Source organism: Pipistrellus kuhlii, unplaced genomic scaffold (assembly GCF_014108245.1).
Source record: "Pipistrellus kuhlii isolate mPipKuh1 unplaced genomic scaffold, mPipKuh1.p scaffold_m20_p_52, whole genome shotgun sequence".
In the NCBI taxonomy this organism is placed as follows: domain Eukaryota; kingdom Metazoa; phylum Chordata; class Mammalia; order Chiroptera; family Vespertilionidae; genus Pipistrellus; species Pipistrellus kuhlii.
The window spans coordinates 2,207,061-2,226,540 of record NW_023425554.1 but is presented as its reverse complement, the minus strand read 5'-3'; the positions used below and the strand labels follow the sequence as shown (position 1 = coordinate 2,226,540).

The window sequence follows — 19,480 nt, the reverse complement described above, 5'->3', positions numbered from 1 at the left end:
CCAGGCAGATGTGAGCTTTGCTTTTAGGGGTTCATCCAGTCTGATGGGGGAGGCAGCTGGGAACCCGTCAAACACCACATTGAAGTACAGCAGAGCTGAGCGATCATCAAAAGGAACCTGAGGCCAAGACCGGTTTGGCTCAGTGGATAGAGCGTCAACCTGTGGACTGAAAGGTCCTGGGTTTGATTCCGGTCAAGGGCATGTACCTTGGTGTGCACACAGCCCACAAAGGGGAGCACCAAGAGTGTCCACCTCAGGTAACTGGCGAGGCTGAGCCACTGGGCCCTATCGGACACCTAGCACACAAAGCCACTCTATCAACACAGGGAAGCAGCCAAAATGCAGAGACAAAGAAACATGTCACAAATGAAAGAAATGGAGGAAAGCAAATGACTGAATACAGAGTTCAAAACCACGGTTATAAGGCACACCCATGCTGCTGGATGGTGTCAAGTGCGTGGGTGCCAAGCTGGAATACAACTCGGAGCACAGTGACTGGCACGGGTTTGACCGAGGCCCACACCCTGGCCCACCTTGGGGCCCCTCAGCCTTGATACCCACCTCATCTCCCCAAATGCCGCATGATGGTGGGGCTTCCTCATCGGTCCCCAGGATGGGCATGGGGGTGGTGTGTGTCTAGGGGGCTCCAAGTGGGGGCCTTGCCCACACCTCACCTCTGCCTTCATTCATGCCATCTCCCTGTCTCTCCTGTGACTTCCTCTTCCCACTTCCTCCTCTCCGTGTGCCTCAGTCTCCTGCGGGAAGAAATGGGTTGAGCCCCCAGGGAGGCTGTCTGAGAAGGGGTGAGGGAGAGGAGGGGTGGGGGAGAGGAGGGGAGGGGGAGAGGAGGGGTGGGGGAGAGGAGGGGAGGGGGAGAGAAGGAGTGGGGGAGAGGAGGGGAGGGGGGGGGGAGAGGAGGGGGGGGGGAGAGGAGGGGTGGGGGAGAGGAGGGGAGGGGGGAGGGGAGGGGGGGGGGGGGGGAGGGGTGGGGGAGAGGAGGGGAGGGGGAGAGGAGGGGAGGGGGAGAGAAGGAGTGGGGGAGAGGAGGGGAGGGGGGGGGGAGAGGAGGGGTGGGGGAGAGGAGGGGTGGGGGAGAGGAGGGGAGGGGGGAGAGGAGGGGAGGGGGAGAGGAGGGGTGGGGGAGAGGAGGGGAGGGGGAGAGGAGGGGAGGGGGAGAGAAGGAGTGGGGGAGAGGAGGGGAGGGGTGGGGGAGAGGAGGGGTGAGGGAGAGGAGGGGTGGGGGAGAGGAGGGGAGGGGGAGAGGAGGGGTGGGGGAGGGGGAGGACCCAGGGTGGGTTTTACCTCTGCCTCCCCACTCGCACGCCATAGGAGCTCCAGCCAGGGCCCGGAGAGGAGGGAGCTGGCTCTGTGACGTCACCATTTCCATTCCTGCTGCTGCTCTCTCGTGTAAGCCACCTCTCCAGCCTCCTCCCTTTCCCACCGCTGTCTGTGGTGAGTAGGAGGGAGGTGCCGTTCCCAGCTCCCGCACCCAGGTGTGTGTTACTTGGTTTTTAATGTTGATTTTTTTATGCCATTGTTGATTTATTTTTTTAAATATATTTTATTGATTTTTCACAGAGAGGAAGAGAGAGGGCTAGAGAGTTAGAAACATGGATGAGAGAGAATCATCGATCAGCTGCCTCTTGCACACCCCCTACTGGGGATGTGCCCGCAACTAAGGTACATGCCCTTGACCGGAATCGAACCCGGGACCTTTCAGTCCGCAGGCCGATGCTCTATCCACCGAGCCAAACCGGTTTCTGCTGTTACTTGGTTTTTAAACAATGGTTGGGAGGAAATCCTAAAGAAATAAAACTTTTAGTGAATACCAAGGGGGGGGGGGAATCTGATGAACAGAATAAACTGGTGAATATAATAGAATCAGGGGCATAGAAAGGGAGTGGACTGACCATTCTCAGGGGGAAAGGGGGGGGGGAACTGGACAAAAATCGAACACCTATGGATGAGGACAGTGTGGGGGGAGGGGGACATGTAAGGACAGAGGGTGGATGGAACCAGGTGGAGGGGAGCTATAGGGGGGGGGGGGGGGAGGAACAATTGTAATAATCTGAACAATAAAAATTTATTTTTAAAAATGAAAAAAAGCCGAAACCGGTTTGGCTCAGTGGATAGAGGAAGATCCCAGGTTCGATTCCCGTCAAGGGCATGTACATTGGTTGCTGGCACATCCCCGGTGGGGGGAGTGCAGGAGGCAGCTGGTCGATGTTTCTCTCTCATTGATGTTTCTAGCTCTATATCCCTCTCCCTTCCTCTCTGTAAACAAAAAGCAATAAAATATATTTTTAAAATAAAAATAAAAATGAAGGCCAGGAGGAGCTGAAGGCAGGAGGGTGGAGGAGGAGGAGATTTGATACTGAGATTTGTGAACTGGCCTGGATCTGATTCACGTTGTAAGATCGCCCCCTGGCGACCCAGTGGAGAATAAGCAGGGCGATGTGGCCTGTCCACCCTCGCATCTATAATATCTTCCCTCGGGCCCTCAGAGTTGGTCAAAGAACCTACGACAGCCTGACCCGGTCAGTCGAGCAGCCTTTAGTCTTACAGCCCAGTTTCTCCTGGAGCAGAATGGGGACAATATGCCCCTGGCACCTTGCCAAGGACCCCTGTGCCTGGATGTGCCCAAGTGATGGTCACTGAGGACCTCCTGCCATTCCCACTTCACCGAGGGGCAAACTGAAGCTCGGAGAAGAGCGCGCAGAGGCAGAGGCAGGGCTGGAGTGCAGGACCCCAGGCCTGGCCTGGCTCCTGGGGAGGACCCAACCCCTCCCAAAGGATTGGGGAAACACGCCCTGGCTGGGCGGACCCGTGGGTGTCCCTGGCGCCCTAAGGTGCCAATTAAATGCCCGTGGCCGTCTCCAGGCCTGAGCCGTGGACAGCAGCATGGCCGAGCCTGGGCCGGAGCCGGGGTACGCTTGGCGAGTGCTCGCCCTGTGCGGGGCTGCCGTGTTCCTGGCTGCGGCTGCAGCCGGGGCGGCCCTGCTGGCCTGGAATCTGGCCGCCGCCTCCAGGGGCTCTCGCTGCCCGGAGCTGGAGCTGGGAGTCAACGCCACGGTGCCCCCCGGGGGGGACCCCACGCTGGAGGTCCAGGAGCTGCAGCGACAGCTGGCAGAGGCTGCGCTACGCGAGGACGCTCTGGCCAGGCAGCTGGAGCAGGCCCAGGGAGTCCATCGGGAGCTGGAGGAGGCTCTCAGGGCCTGTGAGGGCCGACAGGTAGGCGGGCAGTGTTGGGGGTTGGGGCATCCAGAACGTGGTGGTGGGGTCTGCATACATCCACAGGAAGGCCCCCTGTGCCTTGGCTTCCCCAATTCTTTTGTTGTTGTTGTTAATCCTCACCCAAGGATCTTTTCCCATTGGTTTTCAGGGAGAGTGGGAGAGAGAGGGGAAGACAGAGAGAAACATCCATGTGAGAGAAACACATGGATTGGTTGCCTCCTGCAAGAGCCCCCACCAGGGCCCCAGGCCGGGGAGGAGCCTGCAACCCTTGACCGGAATCGAACACGGGACCCTTTGGTCTGCAGGCCGGTTCTCTATCCACTAAACCAAACCGCCTAGGGCAGTTTCCCCAATTCTTTTTTCTTTTCTTTTTTAAGATTTTTTGCTGATTTTTTTTTAAATAGAAGGATCTCTTATCCTTTTTAAAAAAATATATTTTATTGATATTTTACAGAGAGGAAGGGAGAGTGATAGAGAGCTAGAAACGTCGATGAGAGAGAAACATCAACCAGCTGCCTCTAGCACACCCCCCACCCAGGGGATGTGCCCGCAACCAAGGTACATGCCCTTGACCGGAATCGAACCTGGGACCTTTCAGTCCCCAGACCGACGCTCTACCACTGAGCCAAACCGGTTTTGGCAAGATTTTTTACTGATTTTTAAAGAAAGGAAGGGAGAGAGAAACATTGTGTGAGAGCCCAACACGGGCTGTCTCCTGCATGCCCCCTATCAGAGATGGAGCCCCCAGCCTGACCAGAAATAAAACCAGCCACCCCTCGGTGCACAGGGGGACGCCCACCCCACTGAGCCACACCGGCCAAGGCATTTCCCCAATTCCTTTCTGAGAATGAGGACCACACCATAACCCCAGCTGCTGCTATGGCAGTCACCGTGTACGACACCGTCTGACCCAGAAGGCCACACTGTCCTCTGCCATTTGCCAGAGAAACAGCGGTGGGTCGAGAAGCCCCCAGCCCAGAGCCCACCTGCGGAGGGCCTGTTTCATCCTCTCCCCCAAGTGCCCACTCCACAGCCCCCTCCCTCCGAGCCAGTGTCCCGGCCCTATTTTGGGAAAAGGACATTCATGTACCTGTAATTACGAGGCTAAAGTTAGCGTCTTGGAGGAGGTGCCAGCCAGGTCCTCCTCCCTTGTTCTCTGGCCGCCTCCTTCACACTTTCTTAACCTTTCCCACCCCTCGGCCTCACAGGAACCACGCCCATCCTCCAGGTCCCAGCGATTCACAGGTAGTAAGGACTGCGTACCTCTGTACCTCTGTGTGCCGGGCCCAGTAGGGGTAGGGCTGTGTGTGAATTTTAAAATTCAAAACAGACTCCTTGCCCCCTTCCTGCCTCCCTAAGGGAAGGATGTGGGACAGCCAAAGAGCCGCCTGCCCTCGGTTCAGATTCTGACGTTGCCTCCCCACGGAAGATGCTCGAAGGCCAGGCTAGTTGCTTTGCAGAGTGTCTCCGAGGGGTGACAAACCACCCACAAATGCCATCGCTGCCAACAACCACAAGGTCTGGTGTTGGTTTTAACCCCCCGTTGGCAAGTCTAGAGGCAGCTGGGATGGGAGCCACAGTCTGACTGCAGAGCCAAACCCTTTCCCCATCCCCAGCGCTTGGGAGGCGGTGAACCTCAGAGACCTCCCTCCAGGCAGGCAGCTGTCACCTCGCGGTATCCCAGACGTCACAGGACCCCAAAGGATATTCCAACAAAGCTCAGGGAACATCGGGGCCATCTCAGTCTCCCCTAGAAAGAGCAGGGCCAATTCACTCCCTCTGCCCTCCCAGGATCCCCCCCCCCCCTCACGCCCCCTCCACTCTGCAGAGCCGGCTTCAGACCCAGCTGAAGACACTGAAGACTGAGGTGGAGGAGGCCAAGGCCCAGGGCACTCAGATGGGCGCCGAGAACGGGGCGCTGGCAGGTGTGTTGTTGGGGCGAAGGGGTGCTGGGAGGGACTAGAGGTGGGAGGAGCCTAGTTTTCTAGTTGCAAACAAGCACAGGTGGACACGTCACGCAAACAACATGCAAACGAAGGCGAACACGTGTGAAAGAAACGCAGCTGACATGCCACAAGTCACAAAAACGCAACATGCAACCAAATATGTTAAACGACTTCCAAAAGCAGCGCCAACCTAGAACGTCCAGCGGCACGTAAAGGCCATGGACACAGCACACAAGCGTCATTCACACAAAGCAAAGGTAGGCTGATGTCCCGGGAGCCCGGGGTCCCCTGACCGCCCGCTGCGCCCGCAGAGGCCCTGGCGCGGCAGGAGGCGGCGGCCGCCGAGACCACCCGGCAGCTGGAGGAGGAGCGGCGGCGCGCACGCGCGGCCGAGGCGGAGGGCGGAGCCTGCGCGGCCCGGGAGGCGGCTCTGCGCGAGCGCGTGTGAGTGGCAGGGGGGCGGGGCCTTGGGAGGACCCGGGGGCGGGGCCTGCAGGTGGAACCTGGGGCGGGGAGCGGGGTGGGGAGCGGGGTGGGGAGTGGGGTGGGGAGCGGGGCGAGCATGTTGGGAGAGGGGATCCCCTGGTTGGGGCCAGCACGCTGGAGGCCTGGGTTCTTTGGGTCGGACGCATCTGGGGGGCCCTGAGGAGGTAATGGGGAGCTCCCTGGGGAGGTGATGGGGGGGCGCCCTGGGGAGGTGATGGGGGGCGCCCTGGAGAGGTGGGGGGAGGGCCATGGGGAGGTGGTGGGAGGGCCCTGGGGAGATAATGGGGAGGCGCCCTGGGGAGATAATGGGGAGGCGCCCTGAGGAGGTGATGGGGGGCGCCCTGGAGAGGTGGGGGGAGGGCCCTGGGGAGGTAATGGGGGGCCCCTGGGGAGGTGGGGGGAGGGTCCTGGGGAGGTGATGGGGGGCGCCCTGGGGAGGTGATGGGGGGCGCCCTGGGGAGGTAATGGGGGGCGCCCTGGGGAGGTGGGGGGAGGGTCCTGGGGAGGTAATGGGGGGCGCCCTGGGGAGGTGGGGGGGTCCTGGAGAGGTAATGGGGGGGGCGCCGGGGAAAAAAAGCATCGAGGGAGGGACCGGGCATCTGGAGCCGAGCTTCGGGGAAGCGGACCCGGGCGTGGCCGGGGGTGGGGGGTGGGGGGTGGAGGAAGGATGAGGACCCTGAGGGTTGGGGTTCCCAGGAAAGGAGGAGAGTTCCGGGGGGTCCTGGGGGCCGGGGTCCACGTTCTCACCGGCCCCTCCTTCCCGGCAGCAAAGCCCTGGAAGCCGAGACGGACGCCCAGCGAAGACAGCCGCACCCCCGGCCCCGCTCGGGGTCCCGGCACCGGCCCAGCCCCCGCCCCCGGCCCAGCCCCCGCCCGCGCTCGCGCTCGCGCCCCACCCCCTCGGGGGGCTGCCGGCGGCGCGCGCGCGGGTGATCCGCCCGCCCAGGACCGGCTCCGGCCGGGGGACGGCCAGCACGGTCCTCGGTGCCCGCGCTGGGAGAGGTGCCCAGTCCATGCCCATCGGCGCCCAGCTGTAGACCCACCGTCCGAACGGAAACAAAGGGGGCGCCGTCCGTGCTCTCTCCCCGCGCGTCCTGAGCTCATTCTGCACACAGGGACCGGGTCCATAAACGCCCACTGCGGTATGGCCGGCCTGGGACTGGAGTCCCCTCTACCGATCGTGGTGCCCTCATCCCACAGACATGGGGACTGGAGACCAGGCCCGGCTGGGGGGTGGCCTGCACAGGTCACTTCTCCCCCCGGGGCCTCGGTTTACTTTGTGAAATGAGAGGTTGGAATCAGGTGTGGAGAGTGGGTTTTCTCTGACACCAAGAACCGGCCAAGGTAGCACAGTAAGAAAACGGCAGGCCCCTCTTCCTGTAGGGTGATGGTTCGAAACTCCCAAATGATGTTTTAGCGAAGAAAACCGAGTTACACTTTTTAAAATATGTCACCTCAGAAGTGGCTTATACCTGAGGTGCCGGGATGGTTCACTATTTGGAAGTTTGTCAATAAAATTCACCATACTAATGGATCTAATGGGAAAAGTTCTGAAAAGGCCATCAAATTCAGGACAAGGTAAAGAGAACCGCTATCGAGTGTTTGATATTGTTTTGGCGGCACTGACCATGCAATTAGACAAGAAAAACAAGGGATTTAAATATTAGACAAGAGAAAGAGAGTGTATAGGTTGAATCATGTGAAAGCACTGTTTATATAAGGTCAAAAATAATTAAAATAACAATTTTTTAAATATATTTTATTGATTTTTAACAAAGAGGAAGGGAAAACATCGGCCAGTTGCCTCTTGCACACACACACACCCCTCCCCCCCACTGGGGATGTGCCCACAACCAATGTACATGCCCTTGACCAGAATCGAACCTGGGACCTTTCAGTCTGCAGACCGATGCTCTACCACTGAGCCAAACCGGCTTCAGCTAAAATAACAATATTATGTGGTGTGATTTCATATTTTTTTGGATTTTACTTTTATATTTGACATAATGTAAGACTTACAGAAAAATTGGAAGGTGAGCACAAGTTATCCCTGGGCACTCTTTACCCAGATTCCACAGATGTTAACTTTGACCAGCTTTGCTGTCTTCTTTCTTCTCCTCCTCTTCCTCCTCCTCCTCCTCCTCCTTCTTCTTCTTCTTCTCCCTCCCTCCTTCCCTCACTTCCTCCTTCCCTCTCTTCCTCCCGCCCTCTCTTTTTACCTTTATGAAAAACTTGCCGAAATGATGTCTCTTTTCCCATAAATATTTGAGTTTGTGTTTTCTAAAAACAAAGACATTCTCTCACATAGTCATGGTACAGTTATGAAAATCAGGAAACGGACATCAATAAAGCACTGTTATCTAATCTGCAAGCCTCAAGCAGATTTTGCCAGCTGTTCTGATAAAGTCCTTTGTAACAAAGGGGCCTTTTGTCTCACACACTATTCATCAAGTCGCTGTCATCTGCTTTACTCTGGAACTTTCCTCCGTGTGTCTTTGCCTTTCATAATATTGCATTTTTTAAAAAGCCCGGCCAGTCGTTCTGTGGAGTCTGAGTTTCCTTATAATTTTTGGTTGGCATTATCAGAAACCATTAAACCTAATAATATTACCTGCTGGTGGTATGGTTTTATATATAGAAGACCCAAAAGAAAGAACTGAACTTTCCTATGTCTCAGCAACTAGCTAGAAAATCGTTTGGAAGAAAAGAAAGACTCATTCAGATCGTTGCTGTTTTTCATACCCAGGAATCATTTCCATATTATGTAAGGGGCTCTTATAAATTAAGCAAAAAAATAATAATAATAACCTATAGAAAAATGACAAAGAACATGAACAGTCAGTTCACGGAAACATGCCAACAAAGCACCCGGCTCCTCACTCCTGGAAAAGAAATGCAAATGGAAACCACAGGTGGTACCACTTTCCACCAGCTAGTTTGGCAAAGATAAAAAACGAAAATAGGTTAAACATTCGCAAATACACTGTGCTGGCACTGCTGAGGGGAAACAAGCAGACCCACGCAGCACAGGCGGAAGGCCTGTGGCAGTTTTCTAGACTCTCACCATCAAAGTGCAAATGCCATTCGACCATCCGTTCCCCCTCCGGCTGCTTCCCACAGACAGATGCACACAGACACATCAGAAACAACGGATGGGTTAAATGCAATGCAGAATCCTGGGTTGGATCTTGGAACAGAGAAACACTTAGTGGGTAAATAAAATAAAACCTGGAGTTTAGTTAATAGTATATGCTAAGGTTAATTTGCTAGTTTTGACAAAGGAATCGTCTATAATAATAAAAGCGTTATATGCTAATTAGACTGGACAACTGAACGACCTTCCGGAGGTCATTCCAGATGTCCTTCCGGAGGAAGCCGTGGCAGTGAGGGCTGAGGCAGAGGCGGTTAGGGGGGATCAGGCAGGCAGACAGAGTACTTAGGGGCAACTAGGCAGGCAGGCAGAGTGGTGAGGGGTGATCAGGGAGGTAGGCAAGCAGTTAGGAGCAGCAGTCCCGGGTTTCAAGAGGGATGTCTGACTGCCAGTTTAGGCCCAATGTGGGATCGGGCCTAAACCTGCAGTGAGACATCCCCCAAAGGGTTCCAGATTGAGAGCGGGTGCAGGCCAGGCTGAGGGATCCCACCCCACCCCGCCCCCGTGCACGAATTTTGTGCACCAGGCCTCTAGTGGTATGTAAGATGCTAACAATGGATAAAGCTTGGTGAGGGCTATTCAGGGATTCTGTATTGTCTCTGCAAATTTTCTGTAAATCTAAAATTACTTCAAAATTTAAAATGTACTTTTAAAAAGGAGAGGGAGGAAGAGGACATTATCACGACATTTTTGGTCATTGCAAAAACAAAACTGAAAATAGCCCTGGCCGGCGTGGCTAGTGGGTGGGCATCGACCCGTGCACCAAAAGGTTGCCAGTTCTATTCCTGGTGAGAGCGCATGCCCGGGCTGCATGCAGAAATCAATGTTTCCCTCTCTCCCTCTCCTTCTCCTTCTCTCTCTCTCTAAAAATAAATTTAAATTTTTTTTTTTAAATTGGGAACAGCCTCAATGTCGGCAAATTGGGGACTTTAAGTGAGTGTCCATTCACACAGTAGGATACTATACAACTCTTTAAAAGGCCAAAGCAGATCTGGGAGACTCATAATATAAAAAGCAGGAGGGCAATAATTCTGGGGAGACTTGTATCCAAATATTTCCAAAGGAAGCACTGGTCACGGCTGTGGCCTCTGTGGGGAGCGGGCGGGGCCCGAGGGGTTGGGACTGGGGGTTAGTGGGATAGGCAGTCTCGTGTTTCTCTGTATATCTTTGTGTAATGTTTGTATTTTTTTAAATCATGCACATGCATTACCTTTAAAATGCTAAACTTTGGCCCGGTGTGGCTCAGTGGTCTAGCCTCGACTTTTGAACCAGGAGGTCACGGTTGGAGTCCCAGTCAGGGCTCCATCCCCTGACAGGATTGATCCCTAGTCGAAGTCATGCAGCAGGCGGCTGATCAATGATTCTCTTTCATCATTGATGTTTCTTTCTCTCTCTCCCTTTCTCCTCCTCTCTGAAATCAATAAAAAATATATTTTTAAAAATTTTAAATTTTGTTCTGGAAATCTTCTGAAGAGGCTGGTGAGAGGAGTAGGAGCCATGAAAACTGACACACACACACCACACACACACACACACACACACACCCCAGCTAGTTATGCTCATTTCCCCCCACCAACCTGGGGCTTGTACCTGATCAGGATCTTTACCTGAGCCCCGCCCCAAAGGAGGAAGTGAGGCTGAGGAGAGGAGTCAGAGCGCCAGCCTCTTCCAAAACCAAAACTGCTTTGGCTCAGTGGGTAGCGCATCAGCCTGCGGACTGAAGGGTTCCAGGTTCAATTCCAGTCAAGGGCACCTACTGGGTTGTGGGCACATCCCTAGTAGGGGGTGTGCAAGAGGCAGCTGATCGATGTGTCTCTTTCATCGATATTTCTAACTCTCTATCCCTCTTTCTTCCTTTCTGTAGAAAATCAATAAAATATGTTTTTAAATTTTTTTTGAAAAGAAAAAAAAAAAAAGAGCTCTAGCCGCTATGTCCCGATGTGGCCACCAGGGGGCGCCCCAGCCTCCCGCCTGTTTGCTGCCTGCTGAAGGCACAGAGCTTGGGGTTAGGGTGAGTCGGGAACCCCTCCGCCCTGGCATAAATCTGAAGTGCGCAGTAAATAAATGGCTTCTCCCTCTGCAGTCAGCCAGCCAGGGCTGCAGACCAGGAGACTGGCCTTGGGCTTAAGATCTCCTCATTGTGCAGCCAGCCGTGGATCCAAGAGCTGATCCACATCAAGGGTTGGACTTAGGGCCTAAAACATCACCAGACCAATGGTTAGAGCGATGGCCGATGAGGGTGCGTGTGGAAGGCAACCAATTGCCCAGCTTCTCTCACATCGATGTTTTTCTCCCTCCCCCTCCCCCTTCCCACTCTCTCTAAAAGTCAGTGGTAAGCGCCAAGACCGGTTTGGCTCAGTGGATAGAGCACCGGCTTGGGGACCGAAGGGTTCGATTCCGGTCAAGGGCATGTACCTTGGTTGCGGGCACATCCCCAGTAGGGGGTGTGCAAGAGGCAGCTGATTGATGACTCTCTCTCATCGATGTTTCTAACTTGCTATCTCTCTCCCTTCCTCTCTGTACAAAATCAATAAAATATATTTTTTAAAAATCAGTGGTAACGATTTTTGAAAATTATCATTATTAGTCACTTACTCTGCTGGCTCCACGAGACCATCCCCGCAGAACACCTGAAGCTCAGCTCCATGGGTGGCGGGAAATGGGAAACCATAGCAGGTGTGTGAGCAGGAAAGGCGCGGACAGATCTGGTAAGGGAGAAAGAGCAGAGGGAGCTTGAACCCCTGGAGAAACCCACGGGATTTGGGGTAATTTAGGGAGAAGAGCCCCAGGCGTCTGGCTGCTCTAAGGCTCCCCAGCTGTCCGAGGGGGCAAACAGCACTCTTTGGTGGGACCTGCCTCCTGGGCCCACCCCCCTCCTGCTTTCCACTCCACAGAGCCTGCCTCTGGCCTGGCCTTGCTCTGTGCTGCCTCATCTCGCCACCTCATTTCCATCCCAAGTCCCCATCCGTCCCTCTGCCTCTGAGGCTCTCTTTGTCACCATGTCCCCAGCCCCGTTGCCAGCTCACCTTCCCAGGTCTCTGCCTGGCCTCGCCTGTCCGCCTGTCCGTGGTCAGTAGCCCTGGAACCTCCCTCTGTGGCTGCAGAGGCAGGAATGGGGAGAGGAAGAGTAACCTTGGTGCCGCTGTGGGCAGAGAGCGCCTGGGACAGCAGCAGGCTGACCTCGCCAGCCCTTCAGTTCCAGGTAAGAAAGTGGGTCATCTTTTTTCAGCCCGGAACACAGAAGCCCAGCAAGGACAGGCTGTCCCCCGCCAAGGGGCTCTCTTCTCCTCTGTCACCTTCAAAAGCACAAGCTTCGTACCACTAGATTTAATCAAACCAGGCACATTGGCATCAATGTGGAAGCTTCTGACTATACACACACACACACACACACACACACACTAGAGGCCCGGTGCACGAAATTTGTGCACGGGTTGGGGGAGGGGGTGTCCTTCAGCCCAGCCTGTACCTTCTCCAATCTGGGACCCCTCAAAGGATGTTAAACTGCCCATTTAGACCAGATCCCACCAGGATCAGGTCTAAGCCGGCAGCCAAACATCCCTCTCACAATCCAGGACTGCTGCCTCCCAACTGCTCGCCTACCTGCCTTCCTGATTGTCCCTAACTGCTTCTGCCTGCCAGCCTGATCACTCCCTAACCACTCCCATGCCAGCCTAATTGATGTCTAACTGCTCCCCTGCCAGCCTGTTTGCCCCCAACTTCCCTCCTCTGTCGGCCTGACTACCCCTAACTGCCCTCCCCTACAGGGTTGATCACCTCCAACTGCCCTCCCTTGCAGACCTGGTCCCTCTCAACTGCCCTCCCTTGCAGGCCTGGTGCCTCCCAACACCCCTCCCCTGCTGGCCATCTTGTGGTGGCCATCTTGTGTCCACATGGGGGCAGGATCTTTGACCATATGGGGGCAGCCATCTTGCTGTGTTGGAGTGATGGTCAATCTGCATATTACACTTTTATTAGATAGGATATTATTGATTTCAGAGAGGAAGGGAGAGGGAGAGAGAACTAGAAACATTAATGATGAGAGAGAATCATTGATCAGCTGCCTTCTTGCACACCCACACTGGGGATGGAGCCTAGGCCCAGGCATATACCCCGACCGGGAACTGAACCCTGACCTCCTGGTTCATACATCATGGACACTCAGCCCCTGAGCCACGCCGGCCGGGCGAGGCTTCTGATCTTTGCTGAAATGTTTCTTCACCAGAAATATCACCTCCTCAGAGCCCTTCCAGAAGGTCTGTGAGAGCTGTTGTTTGTTTCCTTTGGTTTGTTCAGACCCTCGTGTCTCCAGAAGGATCTGTCTGTTTTCATTTAGTGATAGAGCTGACTTCCTTCTGGCAGCTTCCCCTTCTCCGCCCAAACAAAGAAAGCCAGAATGGTTGTGTTTCATTTTTTAAAGACTCAACGTTGATACCTAATTTGGGGATGGACTTCTGAGGAAATTCAGATAGGTTCATGCACAAAATTTCCTGTGAAGATAAATTATCTTCAGGGAAAAAACCACTCACCTCAAGGCCAATGCCTGCGAAGGAATGTGAATCCGAGGACTGCTCGCCTCCTCCCTCTGGAATTTTCTGACCTGGGACACAGGCAGAATGGGTTCAGAAAGTCTGTTTTTGGAGAGTTTAGACACTGTTGGCACGGGTGTCAATGAAAACAACCTCTTTGGAGGACAATTTGGTGACAGCTGCCAAAATGTAAAATGTGACTGCTCTGGGACCCAGTGATTTCCTTTGTGGGGATTTGATACCAAATCTTATTTTGTTCATTGGAACAAAAATTTTAGAAAAGAAGTTTTTAGAAACTGTCTAAATGCCCATTGATAATTATTAATGTACTAGAGGCCTGGTCTATGAAAATTCATGCACTGGAGTGGGGGAGGGGGGTTTCCTCACCCCAGCCTGCCCTCTCTTGCAGTCCGGGAGCCCTCAGAGGCAGAGGGTACCCAGTGATCAGGGGAAGGCAACGCCCCATCACACCCCTGCTGCTGCCACTGCCAGCAGCGCAAGCCTCGGCCAGCCCTGGTTACCTGAGCCTCAGGCAGCCCTGGGCAATGGGGCAGCCACCATTCGAGGCATGCCTCTGGCTCGAGCTGGCCCTGGGCAGCTGGGGGCTGAGGGGTCTGGGCGCTGCCTTCTTGTGGCTGTGGGCACTGCTATCTTTGAGGGTGTGACAGTCAATTAGCATATTCCCTCCTTATTGGCTGTGGGCACTGCCATCTTTGCAATGGCATGAGGTGTGGGAACCCTTAACACGACCCACATGATTAGGGCCCACTCAGGGCCCGGCTTCCGGAGGAGGCCACACACTGAAATGAAGAGAGAGACTAGAAAAGAGTTAATTTGGGACAAATGGTGGGCCAGGCGGGAGTCAATCTCTAGTGGGAAGACGCTCTAGGCTCTGGCCTTGCTATCCCTTCTATTGAGGCTGCTATGGGATACACCCATTACCCTTAAGCAGCTTTGAGAAACACCCATAGCCCTTAGGCAGGTAATAAGCGGATTATCATATCAGTAAGGATTTACATGATTACAAGATGGGGAAGTTGACTCAGTTACTATTATCTCAATTAGATGGGGTGTGGTTGGCTCTGACCTTTCAGAGCTTCAAGGTTGACCAGCCTCTTTCTATTAGTGAGACAATGATTGGTTTCGGGCAATGAGGGTCAATTAGAATATTCCCTCTTTATTAGATAGGATTGTATCTAGTGCAAAACAGGAGGCAAAGGGAATAAACAAACTCCAAAGACATAATGTTGAGCAAACAGAGGAAGTTACATCATTAGTTGTTGTTTTTGTGTGTTTATTTTTTTAATATAATTTATTGATTTTTTTACAGAGAGGAAGAGAAAGGGACAGAGAGCTGGAAACATCGATGAGAGAGCAGCTGCCTCCTGCACACCTCCTACTGGGGATGTGCCCACAACCTACCGTGTTTCCCCGAAAATAAGACATCCTCCGAAAATAAGACCTACTTACAGGTTTCCTTCTGAGTGAAATATAAGGCATTCCCCCCCAAAATAAGGCCCCCCTAGGCTAAACATGAGAGATTTGATCCACTGATTCTGAAAGAAATGGACTGACAAGAAATTCACCAGGAAATTCAGGAATTGGATTGTTATGATGATGTTCCAGAAGATGATGACATGATTGTCATTGAATAAATGAGTAAATTCTTGATACTATAGGATTCACAGTTTGTCTGGTTTGTGTTGACAACTACCGTACTACCGTACCGTATATAGGTAATTTCCTTTACTTTCATTTAACAATAAATGTGTACTGTATTCTTCTTCATGGAAAAATAAGACATCCCCTGAAAATAAGACCTAGCGCATCTTTGGGAGCAAAAATTAATATAAGACACTGTCTTATTTTCGGGGAAACAGGGTAAGTACATGCCCTTGACTGGAATCGAACCCGGGACCTTCCAGTCCACAGGCCGACGCTCTATCCACTGAGCCAAACTAGTTTTGGCATATCATTAGTTTTTGTTTTTTGCTGTTGTTGTTTTTTAAAAATATATATATTTTATTGATTTTTCACAGAGAGGAAGAGAGAGGGATAGAGAGCTAGAAACATCGATGAGAGAGAATCATCGACCAGCTTCCTCCTGCACCCCCCCACACTGGGGATGTGCCCGCAACCAAGGTACATGCCCTTGCCCGGAATTGAACCCAGGACCTTTCAGTCCGCAGGCCGACGCTCTATCCACTGAGCCAAATCGGTCCTGGCTAGTTTTTTTATTTAAAAAAAATCTATCCCTGCCAGGGTGGCTCAGTGGTTGAGCATCAACCTATGAACCAAAAGGTCACTGGTTCAGTTCTTGGTCAGGGCACATGCACAGATAGAGGGCTCGATCCCCAGAATCTTCTCAGATGCCCAGTGGAGAAGATTCAACTGCCTCCCCACCTGTCTCAGAAGTACTAGCAAAAAACCTTAGTGCCAAATTCCCTTCGCTTCTTCCAGAATATTCACCAAAACAGCAGGACACAGAGAAGGACCTGCAAGGGCTCAGGCTGGGTCTGGAGCAAGGCATCCTCTACATAGGGGTGTCGAACTCAATCAGAGAAGGGGCCAAAATCTAAAATCCAGCCTAAATCGCGGGCCGAATGGTTTACTGAACAGTCATAAACTGTCATTGTGATGGAAACGCAGCGGAGTGCAGTGATGACAGCGCGGTGCGGGCCACATTGCAAGGCCTGGCGGGACGATTTGGCCTGTGGGCCTTGTGTTTGACACATGTGCTCTACAGGAAGTAGCATGGATCATGGACACGGGCAACTATTCAGAAAGAAAGGATGCCAAGGACGTTTTGGTTATTCAATGTCACATCCTGTCTCTGCTTTGGAAAGACCCACAGGAGAGGAGCACTGGGACTGAATCTAGATTCAGAAGACTTAGAAGTAACTGTCATTATTGCCTACAATCCGTGGTCTGCAAACAGCGGCTCTCGAGCCACATGCGGCTCTTTGGCCCCTTGAGTGTGGCTCTTCCACAAAGTACCACTTTGAAGAAGTGGCGTTAGAAGTTTAAAAAATTTGTCTCTCAAAAGGAATTTCAATCGTACTGTTGATATTTGGCTCTGTTGACTAATGAGTTTGCCGACCTCTGGCCTACATCATGGAGATCCTTCCGGTAACATTCGCATGGAGAATAATTAGGATATGGCGTCAAGTTAGCCATAAACTTATTCTTGTGCTGTTTTGTTTTTTTTGTTTGTTTGTTTTTTTCTTGCTAGTAATTTTAGGATCATATGGCAGCAGCTTGGGAAAGCTACTCTATGCTAGGACAGACTGTCTATCAATATTTTGATAACCTACCATGTACGTTCTCTGCTGTGTTTTTTTCTTGCATCTCTTTCTTGTCTACCTTGAGACCAGTAACCTATAAGGAATCTATGGAAAGGTTCGGAGTGGGCCGGGGTCAAGCACCAATGACATGAGTCGGTAATGTATCAAAGAAAGTTTTATTTCAGGCACCTGGGTGCAGGTGAGCTGAGACCAAGAAAGGGAGGGAGAGGCAGAGTTTTATTAATTATTAATAACTTATTATTTTTATCAACAGCTGCAAGCCGTTCTGCTGATGTAAGGGTCCAGCCCGTCCCTGGTTCCTCCCGGCATCAGTTGTGTAGTGGCTATCTAGGCGGGGCCGTGCTCAAGGCTGCAAGCTTTCTGCAAGATATCGGCTAAGCACAAGCTTTCTCGGCCCCGTTTTATTCTCTTTAACCCTTTCATCTATGTAATTTATATTTGAATGACTATAAACATCTTGATAGTTCAGTTCCACTTTTTTCATTTGACCCAAAGAAGCACCAATAAGTCAAGTATTACTGGTGGGTTTTAGAAGCTGAAGTCAGTAAGATGAAACCCAACATGAAGTATTAGAAGCCAAGTAACTTGTGTAGAAGGAATGTGAGAAAGAAAACATTGAGGAGTTTGGCTAGAGCATAATTAACACAAGGTGCATTAACTAATCCTCTGGTTTTTAAAAATTTAAATAGTAACAAGTTATTTTTGATATGTTATTTTCATGTTTAGGAGCAAATAAGTGTATATATAGAGATCTTATTAAAATTTGAGACATATTTGAGAACTTTAAAAAAAAATTAGCTACTGAAGCAAGTGATTAAAAAGAAACATTACTGCCCTGGCCGGTGTGGCTCAGTGGATAGAGCGTCGGCCTGCGGACTGAAAGGTCCCGGGTTCGATTCTGGTCAGGGGCATGTACCTTGGTTGCGGGCACATCCCCAGTAGGAGGCGGCTGATCGATGTTTCTCTCTCATCAATGTTTCTAACTCACTATCCCTCTCCCTTCCTCTCTGTAAAAAATCAATAAAATATATTTTAAGAGAAAGAAAGAAAAAGAGGGAGGGAGGAAGGGGGGGAAGAAGGAAGGAAGGAAGGAAGGAAGGAAGGGAGGGAGGGAGGGAGGGAGGGAGGGAGGGAGGGAGGAAGGAAGGAAGGAAGGAAGGAAGGAAGGAAGGAAGGGAGGGAGGGAAGGGAAGAAGGAAGATCACTGCCCTAGCAGGTTTGGCTCAGTGGATAGAGTGTTGGATCCCCGGACTGAAGGGTTGCGGGTTTGATTCCAGTCAAGGGCACGTACCTTGGTTGCAGAGATCCTGACCCGGGTCTCGGGAGGCAACCCATCGATGTGTCTCTGTCACATCGATGTTTCTCTCTGTATCTTTCCCCCTCCCTTTCATACTCTATTAAAAAAATAAATAAATGGAAAAGTATCCTCTGATGGCGTGGTTGAGCATAGACAGTGACCCAGGTCATGGGTTTGATTCCCGTCAAGGGCATATGCCTGGGTTGGGGGCCCGATCCCCAATAGGGGGCCTGCAGGAAGCAGCCGATCCATGATTCTCTCTCATCGTTGATGTTTCTCTCTCTCTCCCTCCCTTCCTCTCTAAAATCAATAAAAATATATATCTTAAAAACATTACTAATCAAAGATGTGAGATCAAATTTCCAAAAAGAAACAGAAATTCTTTTTGGTCTCCATATGACAGCATTAGTGTGTATATTTAAAACTCTGTTCTGCGCCACATTCCAGCACTTTGGGAAGCCATTCTCCTGCCTCATTTTAATATCCATTTAACTAATTGGCTGTCATATGAGTTTGGTCTAAGGGCTAAGATCAAAAATCCATTTCCCGTACGGCTTGTGTGGCTCAGAGCCAGGAAGTCAAGGTTCAATTCCCAGTCAGGGCCCATGCCTGGGTTGTGGACTCAATTCCCAGTAGGGGGCATGCAGGAGGCAGCCAATGGAGGATTCTCTCTCATCCTTGATGTTTCTATCTCTCCTCCTCTCCCATCCTCTTTATCTTAAATCAATAAAAAATATATTTTAAATAAATAAATAAATAAAATCAAACTCTTGTTCTGACCTTGTAGCAATTGCTCAGGATTGTAGCACTTCGGCACCATCATGTCCAGGTGGCTTCTTACTTTTTTGGGGAGTTTTGGGTTGCCTTTCCTTTTCCTCATGTTCATACAGACCCATACATATGCACCACCTTCACTACATCATGGACAGCCATGATCCTAACTACACGCCAAGACTGTCCCACCTCTTGGCGTTGGCGGGCACTGCCTCCCTGCCTGCACTGCTCCCCTGGACCCCTGTCACTCAGGCTCTACCCCTTCCTGCCCCTTTTCCCCGTGTTCCCACAGGCCTGGAGCCTGGTGCCTCCGTTCCTCAGCCCGGCATCACAGGCTGCACACGATCCATCTGCTCCGCCTTAAAGAAGTACCACCGTGCCCCAGCTGGTTTGGCTCGGTGGATAAGGCGTCGGCCTGCGGACTAACGGGTCCCAGGTCCGATTCCGGTCAAGGGCACATGCCCGGGTTGTGGGCTCGATCCCCAGGGTGGGGCATGCAGGAGACAGCCACTCAATTATTCTATCTTATCAGTGATGTTTCTATCACTCTCTCCCCTCTTCCTCTCTGAAATCAATAAAAATATATTTAAACAGCAACAAAAAAAGTACCACCGTGCCAGTGTTTTACAACTGGCTCTGTCGCCTCCGTTTCAGACAGGAGGGAACTGAGGCCCGGCGAAGAGGTCGCTGGCCTGAGGTCACACACTGGCACCGGCACAGCCCGAACTTAACCGGAGCTCCAAGTGGCAGCCCGAAAT

General features: G+C 52.1%; 1 protein-coding gene across 1 annotated transcript; it reads left to right on the top strand.

Annotated features, from left to right (window-relative positions):
* Positions 1 to 2,352: 2,352 nt before the first annotated feature.
* CCDC194 (coiled-coil domain containing 194) lies at positions 2,353 to 6,601 on the top strand. Its single transcript, XM_036415867.2, has 4 exons — positions 2,353 to 3,231; positions 5,063 to 5,159; positions 5,492 to 5,624; positions 6,434 to 6,601. Exons 1-4 carry the CDS (start codon positions 2,902 to 2,904, stop codon positions 6,597 to 6,599), a joined length of 726 nt encoding a protein of 241 aa, XP_036271760.1. The 5' UTR covers positions 2,353 to 2,901; the 3' UTR covers positions 6,600 to 6,601.
* Positions 6,602 to 19,480: the final 12,879 nt, after the last annotated feature.

Excerpts from the sequence above, each read along its gene's own strand:
- CCDC194 (XM_036415867.2), top strand. The coding sequence starts at position 2,902 with ATGGCCGAGCCTGGGCCGGAGCCGGGGTACGCTTGGCGAGTGCTCGCC. Across the intron at positions 5,160-5,491 it reads CGAGAACGGGGCGCTGGCAG|AGGCCCTGGCGCGGCAGGAG; the intron begins GTGTGTTGTTGG and ends CTGCGCCCGCAG. Across the intron at positions 5,625-6,433 it reads GCGGCTCTGCGCGAGCGCGT|CAAAGCCCTGGAAGCCGAGA; the intron begins GTGAGTGGCAGG and ends CCTTCCCGGCAG.